Genomic DNA, 14,879 nt, shown 5'->3' with positions numbered 1-14,879 from the left:
GGGAGGGAGGGAGGGGAGAGAGAGAGAGAGAGAGAGAGCATCACAGTATAAAAGTTCTAAAGCATTTTCTTTGCGTTATAAGTTACAAGTACAAATTTGAAGAAAGAAGAAGTAAATCCGCAATATTTTGATGTAAATTTTCTATTTCATATTTAATGAATTATTCTGCCGCGAATATTTATCCTAAAAGTGTCCACGCATTGAAAAACTATTATATGAAGTCATCAGAAAAAGATAGATAACATGGACGAGAAGTGTTTGGATATTGATGAACAGAATCTTTCTGAAATTGAAAATAAAATGGAAAAGGATGATGACCTATTTGGCATATCCAACGAATTAGTCTCCAGACACGGATAATGAAGAGAAGAATATCTTGAATAAATGTAAAAGACAAAAGGAAAGGAGATTAACACTGAGATAAGAAAGTGAGCGTGATGTAGAGGACCAACGCATCGAAACTGCTGCTGATGGGACAGTTTCATAAGAGATAGCAGGTGGTTCCAAACCCGGAAGAGCACCAATTCACATAATATCTGTAGGGAATTATCAGGTCCGACAGGATATGCTAAACGAAATGTTATGAAAGGAAAAGTAAAGATTGCATTTTCTCTGATCATAGACTACCATATAATGAAAAATATACGTGCACAGAACGTGCACAGAAGCAGAAGCATTTAGTTGGGGCCTAATTATTTTTTTTTTTTTATTTAACTATAATTAAATGCATTTGTTGCTCTGCTGTATATTCACGGAGCATATAAGGCAAAAGATTTAGGCATCTCGTATTTGTGGGATGGCCGTGAACAGAAAGTGAAGTTTACACAGTAGCGTAACGAATATAAATGCAAATAACTGGCCACAATTGACTCGAGTCGTGGTGAACAACGCAATAATCATTGCTTTTTCAACAATCGCCAACGCTGCTACGAATGCATAATTATTGGTAGAATTCACTGTAGTGGTACCGACAGCTTCTTTCGAATACCTTGGAAACCAAGATCGACCGTCGATTATACATATAGAAAAAAATCATCGAAATCGGAGAGAAGGTAGCTTCTTGCAGACTGACGCAATTTTATATTTCAATTATTTTTATAATTCAATATTTCAATTCAATTTATATAAAATGTAATTCTTTTTTATTGCATCAATTAAAGATAACATTTTGTCCAATTTATTCTGTTGACAGAATTATCGCCACAAATATTCATATCGCCAAATTCTTCATCATGGTAGCATGACTTTCCTCCAATAAACCAATGCTTTACTAGATGCCAAGCCACCTCCACGTAGTATGAATACTACCTATAATTGTGCGTCCGTAATAACGTATGCATTCGTATTGTTTGACGGCGGCCCTGCAGCGCTTGGATACAGTAATAACCCAGCACCAAAGTCCAAAATTGTTGCGTTTTTTATTTGTTAGACTGCGAGACTTTTCTGATTACGAAAATATAAGCTTGTATGGTAGAGTTCTTAGCGTTGCGTCGTGCGGTTTCTTTGATAACGAACGAATTGCGATAAACAATGAGTGAAAGGGCAAGCAGGGAAACGTGATGAGGGATCCCTACAGTAGACATCACTGACCTAACATATACCTTATGGAATTCTGAAATAACCGAAATATTACAAATAAAAGATGAGAATTAGATTTGAGTTAGATCATGACATGTATAGCCATTGAATATATCAGACATATCATATTGGAAAATCTAACATTTATAGCCTTCCCGGATCATAAATTTATTATATTTGTTATTTATTTCTAATAAAAACTGGGAAAATGTTCGAAAGATAGTTCCGTTTTCTAGATTTTATTCCAAAATTGTCCATTAATATAATTAATATAAAGCACATAAGAAATACTCAAAGTATTGCTTCTGATGTAGTATGTAGTACATACAATCCGTGGAACCGATTGTGACCTAACGTTAATAACATAGGCGTACATTTATAACCTAGAATTGTCGATATTTCCGGTCAATGTTCTGTGAAAGTAAGACATGCGAACGATGGATGATCACGTATCTTGGAAGATTATTTTCCAGGTTATTTTCTAGGTTTCTATGCCACTGCACAGTTATGTTAAACGTAAATTTGATGAATGTCGCCAATTATGAACGGAAAGTCAATAGAGAGCTAAGAAATTTGCCTGTTGCTGGCTACCTCGCTGCGGCTGGATTAAAAAAACTAACTCAAATCCAATACATATATTGATGATATCATTTTAAATTGAATTATAATAGATATAGATGATTCTTATAGCCTCGCATATACAATTGTGCACAAGGCTTTCATTCGAAGGATCTGTGAAATATCAAAGCTCGCCTAATCCTCGTTTACGTATACTATCTGATAATACCCATTATTATTGGAATTAAAATCGGAATTCTGTTAGAGTATTTATCAGACATTTATTAGCATTTCTATATGTTAAAATATTACATTACATATTCTCTACTAACGTATGAACGGCCGCAATAAATATGAACTTCAATTTATACTCAACGCCATCTATGTATAAATTAAGAGCGAAATTTAAAATCAACTTGATCTCGGAATTATGATCATTCACTGCAAAAATCTAAGAGAAAAGATTGAAGAAGAAAGATCAGGGATCTTATTAAAAATAGAATTTTCGATTCATTAAATTTATATATATTAGACAAACAGTAGTTCAAGCCAGTTAATCCTGTAATACAAAATTTGCCTTAGTGGAAATATTTTCTATTATAAAAACTAAAAATATATTTCAGCGAAATATAACTTTAATCTTTTGAATTAAAAGACAATTAGTAACAATTTTTTTCATTTAAAATTGTTACTTTGCAGAATGTGTGAAAAGCGTGGCTAGAATGCAGTAAATATTTATTGAAATTGAATAAGTAAGCGATATATACGACACTAATCATTTCTAATGATTAAATAAACTACATATAGTAAATTTTAGTTAATTTCGTCTAGAGAATTCTATGTAGAATTAATTTTATCTAATTCTTCAATTTGCATTCCTGAAAGTGGTAGATGTATGGCATTGTTACTTGAAATTTAATCGAGCGATTACTTAGGAATGAGCAATAATTTCACTAGTAATGTATTGTAAACATTTTATTACTTGTCCTATTGTTATATAACATATGCTCTATAATTTTCACTCACATTATGTTGATAGCATTGAATTGTCTATTGGCCAATCAGCGGTAGTCTTGACACGCCCCTTGAATATTCGTTTTCGGTGACTGAATGCAGGTCAGAGGGTAAACAATTTCAATAAATTTTTCATTGATTTTGTAGTTTTTATTGATTGATGATCTGAGTGACTTTCGCCAAATTCTTCAATCATTTAAAATGGTAAGTTTAATATTTTTAATCTATAATTGTAACATTATATTATTTTATTAATAATGTCAACTAAAATCAGTAATAACACTTTTTAGAAATAGTGTTCGATATAGGAAAGTCTAACTTTATAAAATCTCCCATTCACGATAAAATTTTTGAAAAGGTTTGTTGTAAAAGATGTTTGTGTATTTTTGTGATTGTGATATTCTAAGAAAAATTTTTACCTAACCTAAAATGAAACAAACGTCAAAATGGCGCCACCCAGTGACATACATGAAAATTTTGGTTCTTCGGTCATTTTAAAAAAATTAAAAATATAAATTCATTTATATATTTTTTGTAATGTAGATAATTTTTGGTTAACCCATATAAATGTCTTCTTGATGTAACTCGTACTAATGAATTAATATTGATGTCTCCTAGCATTTCTTTTTTCTGTCTTTTATTGAAATTAGCGAAAGTTAATATGTATCTTATCGCTTATTTATATTGAATTTCATATGGCTTGCCGCCTGCTTATGCTAAATTTGAATTATATTAATTATACTAAATTATATTTACTACTATCACACTTACTACTACGATTTAATTATATTAAATTCTAAGATGAAATTTGTATAAATTAGATTTATTCAAGATGACATTAAATTAGAAATATAGTATAGTTATATTAGACTTAACAGTTTCATTATAAATGTATAAAATTCCATTTATTAAAGATATGATTAGACTTACAAATTCACTGGGTTATAGAATATTTAAAATTAAATCAAACTTAATTTTAATGTTAAAGACGGAACAGCAAATGGATTGTGCTTTGGATTTGATGAGAAGACTGCCACCTCAGCAAATTGAAAAGAATTTGAGTGATTTAATAGATCTAGTGCCATCTCTTTGTGAAGATCTCTTATCCTCTGTTGATCAGCCCTTAAAAATTGCAAAAGATAAAGAATCTGGAAAAGATTATTTACTTTGTGACTATAATAGAGATGGAGATTCCTATAGGTAATTGCGAAAATGTGCTTTGCTCTATTCTGTTATTAATATTGTTATTGTATTTAGTTTTACTAATATTACATTAAGAATAAAGAAATAATATTTTACGTTATAAAATTATGTTGCAGGTCCCCTTGGAGTAATACGTATGATCCTCCACTAGAAGATGGTTCAATGCCATCTGAAAGGCTTAGAAAATTAGAGATAGATGCAAATCATGCATTTGATCAATACAGAGAACTTTACTTTGAAGGTGGAGTTTCTTCTGTCTATCTGTGGGACTTGGATCATGGTTTTGCAGCAGTAATATTGATTAAAAAAGCAGGTGATGGTTCAAAGAAAATTAAAGGTTGTTGGGATTCAATTCATGTAGTGGAAGTTCAAGAAAAATCCAGTGGAAGGATTGCACATTATAAATTAACTTCCACTGCAATGCTTTGGTTACAAACTAATAAACATGGCTCTGGAACAATGAATCTTGGTGGAAGTCTTACAAGACAGGTTTGTTTCTAATTAATTTCTAATTATAATTAAAAAAAAAGAGAAGAGATCTTTATATGTATTAATTATTTTCTGTACGACATTCAACGAGTATATCACAATTATGTGAAGTTATTTCCTAACACATTTTTTTTAGGTTGAACAAGATGCCCAAATAAGTGAGAGTTCTCCACATATTGCTAATATTGGTCGCATGGTTGAAGATATGGAAAATAAAATTCGAAATACCTTAAATGAAATTTATTTTGGAAAAACGAAAGATATTGTAAATGGTTTAAGGTCTGTTCAATCTTTAGCTGATCAACGACAACAAGCTGCCCTCCGACAGGATCTCGCGGCCGCGTTGCAAAGGAGAAATGCCAATAATTGATCTTCCGAGGAAGATCAACTTTCCATCGATTTTGAGGAGTGTCAATAAAAAAGGAAGAAATAAAAGAGAAATCGTAAATGATGAAATTAAGATTCGAATTGTTACAGTTACTGTAACGTGAATTTTGGACAGTTTCCTGTGATATGCAGGGTGCAACGGTAAAGATGAATTTTTCCTGAAGTATTAAAGAATAAATAATTGAATATCAATTATTGATTATGTCGAGATTCTGAATAAAATATTAAGAGACATTACGAGAGTGTCCGGGTTTACATATATATATATATATATATGTATGTGTATATATATATATATATATATATATATATATATATATATATATATAGAGAGAGAGAGAGAGAGAGAGAGAGAGAGAATATGTTTAAAGGTATGTAACACCCTAAGTTAATAATAAATGTTTAAGCCTCGAAGTAATTGATTTACGATAATTCTCGTAGAGTACATATTTATGTTTAAAGCTTTTCGTTTTTAAATACAACAAATTTATATACTTAGATTTTACCACTTTGTGCAATCTTTCTTGTATTGTTTACTACTCATTGAGATATATATGTATTAAGCATTAATTTATAAAGCATTGTTATGATGTTCCTCTACGTTTTCATAGTGTTATGTATTGTTTATTAATTTTATAAATTGCTATATTTCTCGTTATGTCCACCAGAATTTGATCTATGCAAACGTACGGAACTTTCATAATAATGTCATTTTACACATTTTTTAAATAAAATTATTCACCGTCTGGTTAGCGAACAATGTCTAATGTATGTAGGCATAAGTTATAAAACATCTTTTACACTTGTACAGACGTATCTCATTTTTACAATGAATAAATTAAAAAAAAAAATGCAGTCATAGTACATACAAGATACATTTTCGTTACTGTGTTACATATCTTTGACATGTTTTTCATGTTTATGCGTGTATGTTGTGTGTATGCTGTACTCGTGTAAATCCGAGTCAAATATACATTTATACGTATATATTATATATATATATACGTATATATAAATATATATACGTATAAATATATATATATGTAAATGTATTTTGTATGTATACGTATATATACATATATAATGGCACTCGTAATGTTTTCTTAATCATTAATAATTATTAATAATACGAGATATAAGAGTATTAATGTTTGAAAATGTAGGAATATTAAAGAGAATATTTGCGAATAAACTTCTAACAAGTTGTTCACTAATTTCCTGCCTAAGTACTCAATATTAGTAAATAAGTTTCAAATTGCATTAAATTTAAATTTGAAAAAAATATTTTCAAGTTGATTCATAGTTTCCAATAGCATAATTAAGTCTTTAATCGATTTTAACAGATTTTAATTAAACTTGACTAAAAATATTATGCAAATTTTATGGAATACTTTTTGTAAGTAAAAGAAACTGTTTATTTAATATAATTGAGTTTAATTTTTTATAATCACTAATATTGTTAGTTCCTGCATTGATATTTTGAATATGATATCAGTAGACTTATGATAAGTAAAAAATTTTAGATAATATGAATGAAATTGAAAAGGACAAAATGACAAGAATTTCAATTTAGTTGTTTTCGATAATTTTAATTAACTTAAATGAATGTAATATCATGTCAGTTAATAAAAAATAAAAAAATAGCAAAATCATTAAGACTCGAAGTTTCAGTAACGTGCTATTATAAGAACAACAAAATATCATCGAAGGTTGACACAATAGCACCGACGGCTTTTTTATCATTTATTTATCCATTTATCTTCCATTGATTTCCGCCGTATAAACAAATGCTCGTTGGTATCCATTTACTTATATACTTTACGTCTGTGTTTTTTGTTTTGAATTTCGTAATAGTGTACTTTCGTATATACTTGTATATTTTCATATACTTCACCACTGTGTGTACTTGTATATGTGTATTCGTGTGTATACGTTGTTTGCCTATATACGCCAATGCTGGTTATATTATTTTTTGAAAATATCTATATAGCGTCTGTGTGTGTTAAGGTTTTACTGTATTATGATTTAATACTTTGCACATTAATTTAATGCGTGTGCAATAGAATTAAAGAATAATATTTCAAGAATATATTTTATAACTGAAGTAATTAAATTTGATATATCAATAATTATACCACTTGAAATGAGTTTCATTAATTGTTTAGATCCTATTTATTGCTACATAAATACTAGTAACTATTGACAAACTATATAATTGGTAATTTTAATTAAGTATAATTGAGATTTCTTTATACTAAAAATATTCTCAAAAACAATATTCTCGAAATATCATTTCACATCCGTGCTTATAGAGTAAATGATTGATTTTAATTTGTTTGGTGCCTGAAAATTATTTTTAGTACAAATTGTTAAAATTTAACGGAACGACCAGCAGTGGTGTATTATTAATTAAACCGAATATCGAGAAGCAGAAAAAAACGATTTCCGTCTCTCGTGGTTGAAATACGACCGGTGAGGCCGATTGATTCGTTTTTTCTTCCTTTTCTTCAGTTTCTTTTTATCGATTAAATTCATTTATCTAGGTAGTCTTAATCTTAAATTAGTCTGCTTAGATTACAGTAGCTTAGTTGTTTCTTATCATTCATCTTTTATATTTTTTTTATAGTTTTTTATGTTTTCATAGATGGTACGGTCTGATTTGAAATTGAGCTTCTGATGTAACTTAGGCAGTTACATTTTAACTCAAACTTCAAGTCAGAAATCAAAATTGAGTGATAAACTTAAAATTTCAGAATTCAAGTTTGAAGTTATCTTTGAAATTACATGTACGGAGTCTGAAGTTCAAATTGAATTCCAAAATTTCGTGTTCGAGTTTAAGAGTTCAATATTCACCGAGTTTGAAGTTTCGATTCTAATCTCAGAATATCAAAGTTCTGAAAATTGTTAAATATAAAAACGGTCCTCCTACAATACGAGTTCTAAATAAAAACTACAACTTTTACAGGAAATTAATAAAGATCCATCAGATCTATGCAGAAAATTAAGTTTTACTATTTTGAATATGTTCCTGTAATTAAAAATGCAAAGTTATGGTTTAAATTTCAAGCAAGAAATATAAGTTTCAGCCCTTTGTACGAGTTTGAAAAATACATTGTAGTGATTTTTATAAATTCGAAACTAGGAATATATTTTTTTAAAATCTAAAGAAATTTGGAATACAAATTTTAATCAAACAAGAAGTATAAAATTAAAAACCTTCAAGAATAAGTTACTGTCAGGTAAGGTTCTTAGACAAACAACAGATATTAAGCATTTCTAGTAAGACATCAATTTTTGTTAACAATGCTTTAGTAGCATAGAATACTAATAAAAATTAGACAGGATCATATTTATATAAAAAAAAAGTTCGAAACTAAAACAAGATATTAATTTTAAATTAAGCTGGATGCTATAAAACATATAATTTTAATAAAAAAAGATGTAATGAACTTGAATGAAGGAGAGAGAAAAAGACAATTCCAAGCAAATATAGGATGTATTATAGAGGAATTAAAATTCTAATGTAATTGGAATTCTATATATTCCTATAGAATTGCAGTTTGAGTATAACAGAAAATTTTTAAAATCGAACTTGCAAAGGAATTGAAACTTCAATTAAAGTATACAGAGAAAAGGGGTTAGTGTAAGGAAACAAGATTTTTAGATGATTAGAACTTTAGAAATATTGGGCTTTCAATAAAATCATAAGTTCGGATAAAATTATATGTTACCGCTGAGAGATGTAATTGAAATTCCAATAGAGATAAAATTCTAATCATGTTCAAATTTTAGAAATCACAAATCAAGGCAAAATAGTCCTCTTTCAAAATTTCCCAATGTCAAAACTGCCTTTTAATCTCAACAGTTTAAGCCACCAAAACATTCATTTTTCCCAAGGTCTAAGCTGATACTGTTTCTTGGTTTATTCTCTTTTTATTTGTTTTTTTATTTTTTTTTTTGTTTTTGCAATTATTTCATTATTTGTAATCCTCTCCTCCCTCACACTTACACGCTCACGCACATTGTTTTTCTCTTCCTTTCAGTTTTTAAATTACATGTTTGCTTCTTTCCTTTCCCACGTTATTTCTTTCCCCTTCGTTTTATTCTTTTCCCAAGTGCCCCCACTCTCTTTTCCTCTCTATTTGTTGTTGGTAGTAGTTCTTATGTTAACCATTGATCATCTTGTATTGTATCTTAGGTTTCTCTTAATAATATATTAACTGTGTGTGTTTTGTTTATTTCTTTAATGTGATGGTGGAGTCTGGACTGAACACAATTATTTATCGATGGCAGTGTTAGTTTTAATGGCAATCACAACTTCTTCACCACATGCCTTCAGTACAGTGCACTGAAAAAATAAAATATTATTTTTCCGCATCTTTCTGTTAATACAAATGTATTGCAAAGAAAATAAGTAGAGACAGAATGATATTGTTTATAATACAAGATAATTTTGCACATTAGTCAAGCAAACAAGAAACTTGTACAGAAATTTGTGCAAATTGCAAAATATAGATGCTATAATAAAGAATAAGCATAAACTTTATTGATATTTAAATAAAATATTTTATAATTAATCTTTATTAATCTTTTCTGTAATAGAACGATACTCACAAGAAGCTCTTTCCCAGCCTCGTGATCAGCACGTAACTGAGTACCCAGTTCGCCATCAGGAATTTTTAAATCTTCACGGAGTTCACCATTATCAGCCATCAGGCATAAGTAGCCATCGTCAGATATGTCTGCTAGCTGTAACATAAAGACATACGATTTATTTATCTTTTTCCATAATCCTTCCCCTCCAGGTCAGGATGGACTTCCAGTTACATTTCTCTTTGTTTTGCACTTGTGATCTAAATAAGAACATATATCTTATTTATGTAAGAAAAACTTGACAAAGGAAATTGGTACAGCACAATTTAATTAAAAATAACGATTAGTATTTTATATTTATAATTTCTTTCATAATTAGAAAATTTTTATGTTATTACAATGTTATTAACCTTATTATCACAATATCATTATTATTATTATACAATATTTTCTATATCATTTTATAGAATTTGTCAATAAATAACTGTTTTAACAAATAAATACTACAGAAATAATACTTTAATATAAACAATATGCATGAGAAACATTATTATAATGTAGAGTAATTTTATAAAATTACTTTTAAATAATTTACCTGATAATCTTCCCGCTTAACAAATGGCACATCCATATTGTGCGTAGATGGACAAATGTCCTCATATTTTTTTGAAGTAAAAATGTCAATGCCTACAAGATGTACTTTGGCATGGCCATGTTTTCCTGTTTTAGAAGTTGACATTTCTACAATTTTGCACGGCCGAGATTTCAGCATGACAAACCCGTTTTTACGCAGAGCTGAACACTGCATCGGGTATGTTACAGAAGCACCAGAGTCTCCAGTCTCAAAGTGAGTATCCTCTATGTCTGCCATCCTTAGTTTCTGTTATTCTGAAATAAATTGAAACAGATCAAGAATTACATATTTTTACATATTTTATGTCTCAAAGATTTAATATATCATATATAATTAACATTGAATTCGTGCATATGGGATATAAAATATTTTTACATATAACATATACATTAGAAAAATAAATTATAAGAATCTAATATTGTTTTTTAATAAAAATGGTAAAGTTCAATATTATGTTTGTAAAAGGAATCAATAACCTAATTAATTTTTTATGGAAGGTATAGAACTGTTTTATAAGTTACAATGTAATGCTAAGATATGGCATTAAAATTTATAAGAAAACTAAGAAATTAGAACACTTTCTAAACTGCTTTTTTTTTTCTTTTCCTTTTTTTTTTTTAACTTTAGCAAATAAAACATTCTATTAATATTATTAATATTATTGAATTTTATAACTATATTTAAAGGCATCATATCGTTAGAGCTTCATGACTATTATAATTCCTACAAAATCACCATATGGTATGTAACTTATCGCTAAAAATGAAATTTCTAGTAAGAAGTTAATAAAAATCGTTTAAGTTGTTATTTCAAATGCAAATGAAACGTACAATACAAACATAAGTCGAATACGAAAACTGTTACAAAATACAATGCTATATGATGTAGTAATCTATTATATTTTGTAAAACATTAGAAGTACATCAATATTATTATACAAAAAATGCAACATGAATATAAAAAACAAAACTATACCATCTTTCACAATATGTTTTGAAATGTGATACTTCAAATGTGTGCTACAACTTTACTCTTTTAATATTAAAAAAGATATTGGCACGTTTAACATACAACTTGGCTGCACTTCAAATTATAAACAACAGATTCAGCAACGTAAGTAACAAAAATTGCTTAAAACAGTGAGGAACATGTTTCATTGTATGGAACGAAATATTTAAAATTGTAAAAAAGCCGAGTGTTTTCGAGATATTACAAATAATAACAAAAAAATGAGAAATAATAGTAACATTAAGTACGATGTTCAATGCCTGAAAATGTTTGCAGAATAAACGTGAAACGCAAAAAGTATTGAAAAGCTACCGTGATAGTGAACAGAACGAAAAATGAACACGTTGTGCAAGTACAATCTAACCAAAGATTCCAACCCGGCTGACAGTTCTCCAATTATTGAAACCTCTCTATGAAAAATGAAGCGGAAAGCCTCGCGAAAGTCAAATTACCTTCGGGGACGAGTTTACTACGGTTTTTTGACCGATTTCCTTAAGAAGATGGCGCGAAAAGGATTGCGTGCGGTTCGTTGCCGAAATTGCCGACTCTCGGAAAACGTTCAAGAAATGACGGATACGTACTAGCCTCGGATACTGGCGTTCTTTGTTCTTGGGATTTTTCAGTAGCACGTTTTGCAAACTTGTTCGAGTGATCACAAGCCGACCAGCTAGACTCAGCGTGAAAAAAGGAGAACAGACTGGAGATACTCACATGTGATCAAAATGGACACTCTAACCAGAAGAGTTGGCTGCGCTTGCGCGAACCGCTAATCGGCGACAGGGGGCCACTCGGATAGATCCACGGATTCCGGCTGGGAGTGTTTGTGGGGGTAGAGTTAGATGAGAAATATCGTGCCAGTTGGAAATTTGTGGCGGCCCGTCGACCAGCTTGGCTCATAGGCCACAGGCGACGCCACCTTACGAACGACGAAAACGCCACAAAACCAAGACGGCCGAGGAAGCAAGCGTTAATCCCGCGACCTCTATTTTATCGCACACTAACCACGGTCGTGGCAGTCGCAAGTTGGTAGAATCTATTATATACTTTGGATGATTTGAAATTTAAAATGAAGGTTTTTTAGGAGTATTAAATTTTCAAAGCTTAAAGGGACTGATAGATTTTTTTTATAAACGCGATAAATTTATATATTTAAGCTAGAATATACACTTTGAAATAATATGTTGTACTGATTATTAAATTGGAAAGTATGTAGTATCACTTAAAAACACAAGGTTGATCCTCTAGATACACTAATAAAAAGATATTTAAATGTAATGTATTATATTAATATCCCTGACATCAATTGAATTTGTGCGAAATTTGGTAAAAATAGAATAAAATTTATTATAAAGTTTGCACTGCAACAAACAAATTACACTGAATGAATCCCTTTGATAAAAGCTGCAACTGACGTTATTGGTATATCTGGTAGAATACCATGTCCCAAATTCGCTATATATCGAGTTTTGCCGAATTTTATTGCCATGTCTCGAGCACGATCGGCTATTTCTTGCTATAGAAAAAGAGATACCTTGATTAGTAGAAATATAAATAAGGATCAAAAAAAAAAAAAAGTGGCTGTGTATTAAGTATTCCAAATATAATTTTCTGTATAAAATTATATACACCTCAGAGGCATATAATGCACATGGATCTAAATTTCCTTGCAAAGTAATTTCAGAACCAAATCTTTTTCTTGCTTCTATAGGATTAACATTCCAATCTAAACCCAATACTTCATAAGTTTTAGACTTTGCCAACACTTCTAAGGAATTCATAGTTGCACCTTTAGGAAAAGCAATCTAAAATTTGCCATTCTTTAGGAACTTAAATTAAAATAAGTCACCATAAATATACCATAACATTTATTTTACTTACCATTGGCACTTCAGGAATATTTTCTTCCTTCAATCGCTGTCTCACTTTGTCGCTAATTTCTTTCAAATATTTAAACGAATACTTTTCAAATAATTCGTCATTAAGGAAATCACTGTGACTTTCAAATACCTGCAATAACTATAATAGAAAAGTTACATTACACTTCATTAATTAACATTGAAATCATTTTATTTTATTTTTTTTATTTTATTATATTTTTTTATAACATTGTAATATTTTTTCAACAAAAAAAGGACAAGTCTATACCTGTGCTCCAGCTTTTACTTGCATTACAAGGTAATCAATGATGACATTCGTAATAAGTTGTAAGAGTTTGTGAGAGTCTTCTGAATACTTATATAACCATTGTCGTGCCTTTGTCATTGTTGAACTACCTCCACCTTGGATCATGTAGCTCATTAATGTCCACTAATAATTTACAAATATAAATACTGAAAGTACTTGCTCTATAATATGTAGGAATCGATTTACTCACTGGTGCACCAGTAAAGCCAATCAATGGTACTTTTCCCTCTAATTTATGTCTTGTTAAAGTTATGGCGTCTCCTACATATTTTAAATCCTTTTCTACATTTGGATGAACTAATCTAACTAAATCTGTTGGATCCTTCAAAGGTTTGGGTAAAATTGGTCCCTGTTTTTTTTTTTATCACAAATTATAATTATATTTATATTTGCTTTTTAAAGATTTCTTTTTGTGTAAGATTATAAGAAACTTTAATATATAAAACAAAAAAAAAACAAACCGTTCCAGGAACCATTTCAACAGTTAAACCCATTGCTTGTGGTAGAACTAATATGTCAGAAAAGATAATGCTAGCATCCAAGTCAAACCGTTTTATAGGCTGTAAAGTAACTTCAGAAGCTAAAGCTGGTGTTTGACAAACAGAGAAAAAGTCATGTTTTGATCTGATTTCTTGAAACTCTGGAAGATATCTCCCTGCTTGACGCATTATCCATATTGGAACACGTTCTGTGGGTTCTCCTTTTGCAGCTTTTAAAATTAAATCATTTTTTAATGGTGGAAATTCTGTTTGTGCCATTATTATCTGGAAAAGATTGATATTCAAAGAAACTAATGTGAAATTTTGAATTAAAAGATATATACAAACATACATATAATCTTAACTAGTATATTTTATACAACTTATAACACATTGTTTTTACAACATCTTTTCAGTGTTTTTACAAAATTATTTGCTATTGTGTACTTACATAGTACAAAAATATAAAAATGTTGTATAAATAATAATCTAGTCCCGTGTAAATTATAAAATTTGTTACTAATTTGTTACTAAATTTGTTATTCCAAACTAATTTTCTTATTTATAAAGTATAAAATTATTAAAATAATTAAATAATATAATATTTAAACTTAAGCTTTTTACTAATGAATCCTTTTACATAAAATATTTCTTCTGTTTTATTAAAATATATTACAAATAATAAGAAGATACGATGGTATGAATTGCACTTTTGCCATATCTATATGCGCATAGAATGGACGTTTCAACTA

At 29.4% G+C, this 14,879-nt stretch overlaps 3 protein-coding genes and 1 long non-coding RNA gene across 7 annotated transcripts; 2 read left to right on the top strand and 2 right to left on the bottom strand.

Annotated features, from left to right (window-relative positions):
• Positions 1-14: 14 nt before the first annotated feature.
• LOC143303589 (uncharacterized) lies at positions 15-1,800 on the top strand. Its single transcript, XR_013060077.1, has 2 exons — positions 15-1,052; positions 1,193-1,800. It is a non-coding gene; the product is annotated as an uncharacterized LOC143303589 (long non-coding RNA).
• Positions 1,801-3,194: 1,394 nt separating this feature from the next.
• On the top strand, positions 3,195-9,577 carry cpb (F-actin-capping protein subunit beta). Of its 2 annotated transcripts, XM_033332988.2 has the most exons (4): positions 3,195-3,354; positions 4,139-4,350; positions 4,470-4,842; positions 4,979-9,577. In XM_033332988.2, exons 1-4 carry the CDS (start codon positions 3,352-3,354, stop codon positions 5,210-5,212), a joined length of 822 nt encoding a protein of 273 aa, XP_033188879.1. In that variant the 5' UTR covers positions 3,195-3,351; the 3' UTR covers positions 5,213-9,577. The 2 variants fall into 2 exon arrangements, with proteins under 2 accessions (XP_033188879.1, XP_033188878.2); XM_033332987.2 differs by lacking the exon at positions 3,195-3,354 and having other exon boundaries at positions 4,130-4,350.
• eEF5 (eukaryotic translation elongation factor 5) lies at positions 6,960-12,322 on the bottom strand. Of its 3 annotated transcripts, none has more exons than XM_033332991.2 (4): positions 12,176-12,322; positions 10,418-10,710; positions 9,844-9,978; positions 6,960-9,577 (listed from the first exon to the last, which is right to left on the bottom strand). In XM_033332991.2, exons 2-4 carry the CDS (start codon positions 10,691-10,693, stop codon positions 9,506-9,508), a joined length of 483 nt encoding a protein of 160 aa, XP_033188882.1. In that variant the 5' UTR covers positions 10,694-10,710; positions 12,176-12,322; the 3' UTR covers positions 6,960-9,505. The 3 variants fall into 3 exon arrangements, with proteins under 3 accessions (XP_033188882.1, XP_033188881.1, XP_033188880.1); XM_033332990.2 differs by having other exon boundaries at positions 12,046-12,187; XM_033332989.2 differs by lacking the exon at positions 12,176-12,322 and adding an exon at positions 11,917-12,056.
• Positions 12,323-12,783: 461 nt separating this feature from the next.
• Urod (uroporphyrinogen decarboxylase) lies at positions 12,784-14,738 on the bottom strand. The gene is made up of 7 exons (XM_076624039.1): positions 14,579-14,738; positions 14,110-14,412; positions 13,839-13,997; positions 13,610-13,771; positions 13,343-13,480; positions 13,093-13,266; positions 12,784-12,977 (listed from the first exon to the last, which is right to left on the bottom strand). Exons 2-7 carry the CDS (start codon positions 14,404-14,406, stop codon positions 12,837-12,839), a joined length of 1,071 nt encoding a protein of 356 aa, XP_076480154.1. The 5' UTR covers positions 14,407-14,412; positions 14,579-14,738; the 3' UTR covers positions 12,784-12,836.
• Positions 14,739-14,879: the final 141 nt, after the last annotated feature.

This window comes from Bombus vancouverensis, chromosome 14, assembly GCF_051014615.1.
Source record: "Bombus vancouverensis nearcticus chromosome 14, iyBomVanc1_principal, whole genome shotgun sequence".
In the NCBI taxonomy this organism is placed as follows: domain Eukaryota; kingdom Metazoa; phylum Arthropoda; class Insecta; order Hymenoptera; family Apidae; genus Bombus; species Bombus vancouverensis.
The sequence above is the reverse complement of the archived record's forward strand: the minus strand, read 5'-3'. Positions and strand labels throughout refer to the sequence as shown.

Coding starts and splice junctions, on each gene's coding strand:
- eEF5 (XM_033332991.2), bottom strand. CDS start 10,693: ATGGCAGACATAGAGGATACTCACTTTGAGACTGGAGACTCTGGTGCT. Junction 9,979..10,417: donor TTAAGCGGGAAGATTATCAG/GTAAATTATTTA, acceptor TTTATGTTACAG/CTAGCAGACATATCTGACGA. Junction 9,578..9,843: donor AGGCTGGGAAAGAGCTTCTT/GTGAGTATCGTT, acceptor TTATTTTTTCAG/TGCACTGTACTGAAGGCATG.
- cpb (XM_033332987.2), top strand. CDS start 4,130: ATGTTAAAGACGGAACAGCAAATGGATTGTGCTTTGGATTTGATGAGA. Junction 4,351..4,469: donor AGAGATGGAGATTCCTATAG/GTAATTGCGAAA, acceptor ATTATGTTGCAG/GTCCCCTTGGAGTAATACGT. Junction 4,843..4,978: donor GTGGAAGTCTTACAAGACAG/GTTTGTTTCTAA, acceptor CATTTTTTTTAG/GTTGAACAAGATGCCCAAAT.
- Urod (XM_076624039.1), bottom strand. CDS start 14,406: ATGGCACAAACAGAATTTCCACCATTAAAAAATGATTTAATTTTAAAA. Junction 13,998..14,109: donor TTGAAATGGTTCCTGGAACG/GTTTGTTTTTTT, acceptor AAAAAAAAACAG/GGACCAATTTTACCCAAACC. Junction 13,481..13,609: donor AAGTAAAAGCTGGAGCACAG/GTATAGACTTGT, acceptor TTTCTATTATAG/TTATTGCAGGTATTTGAAAG.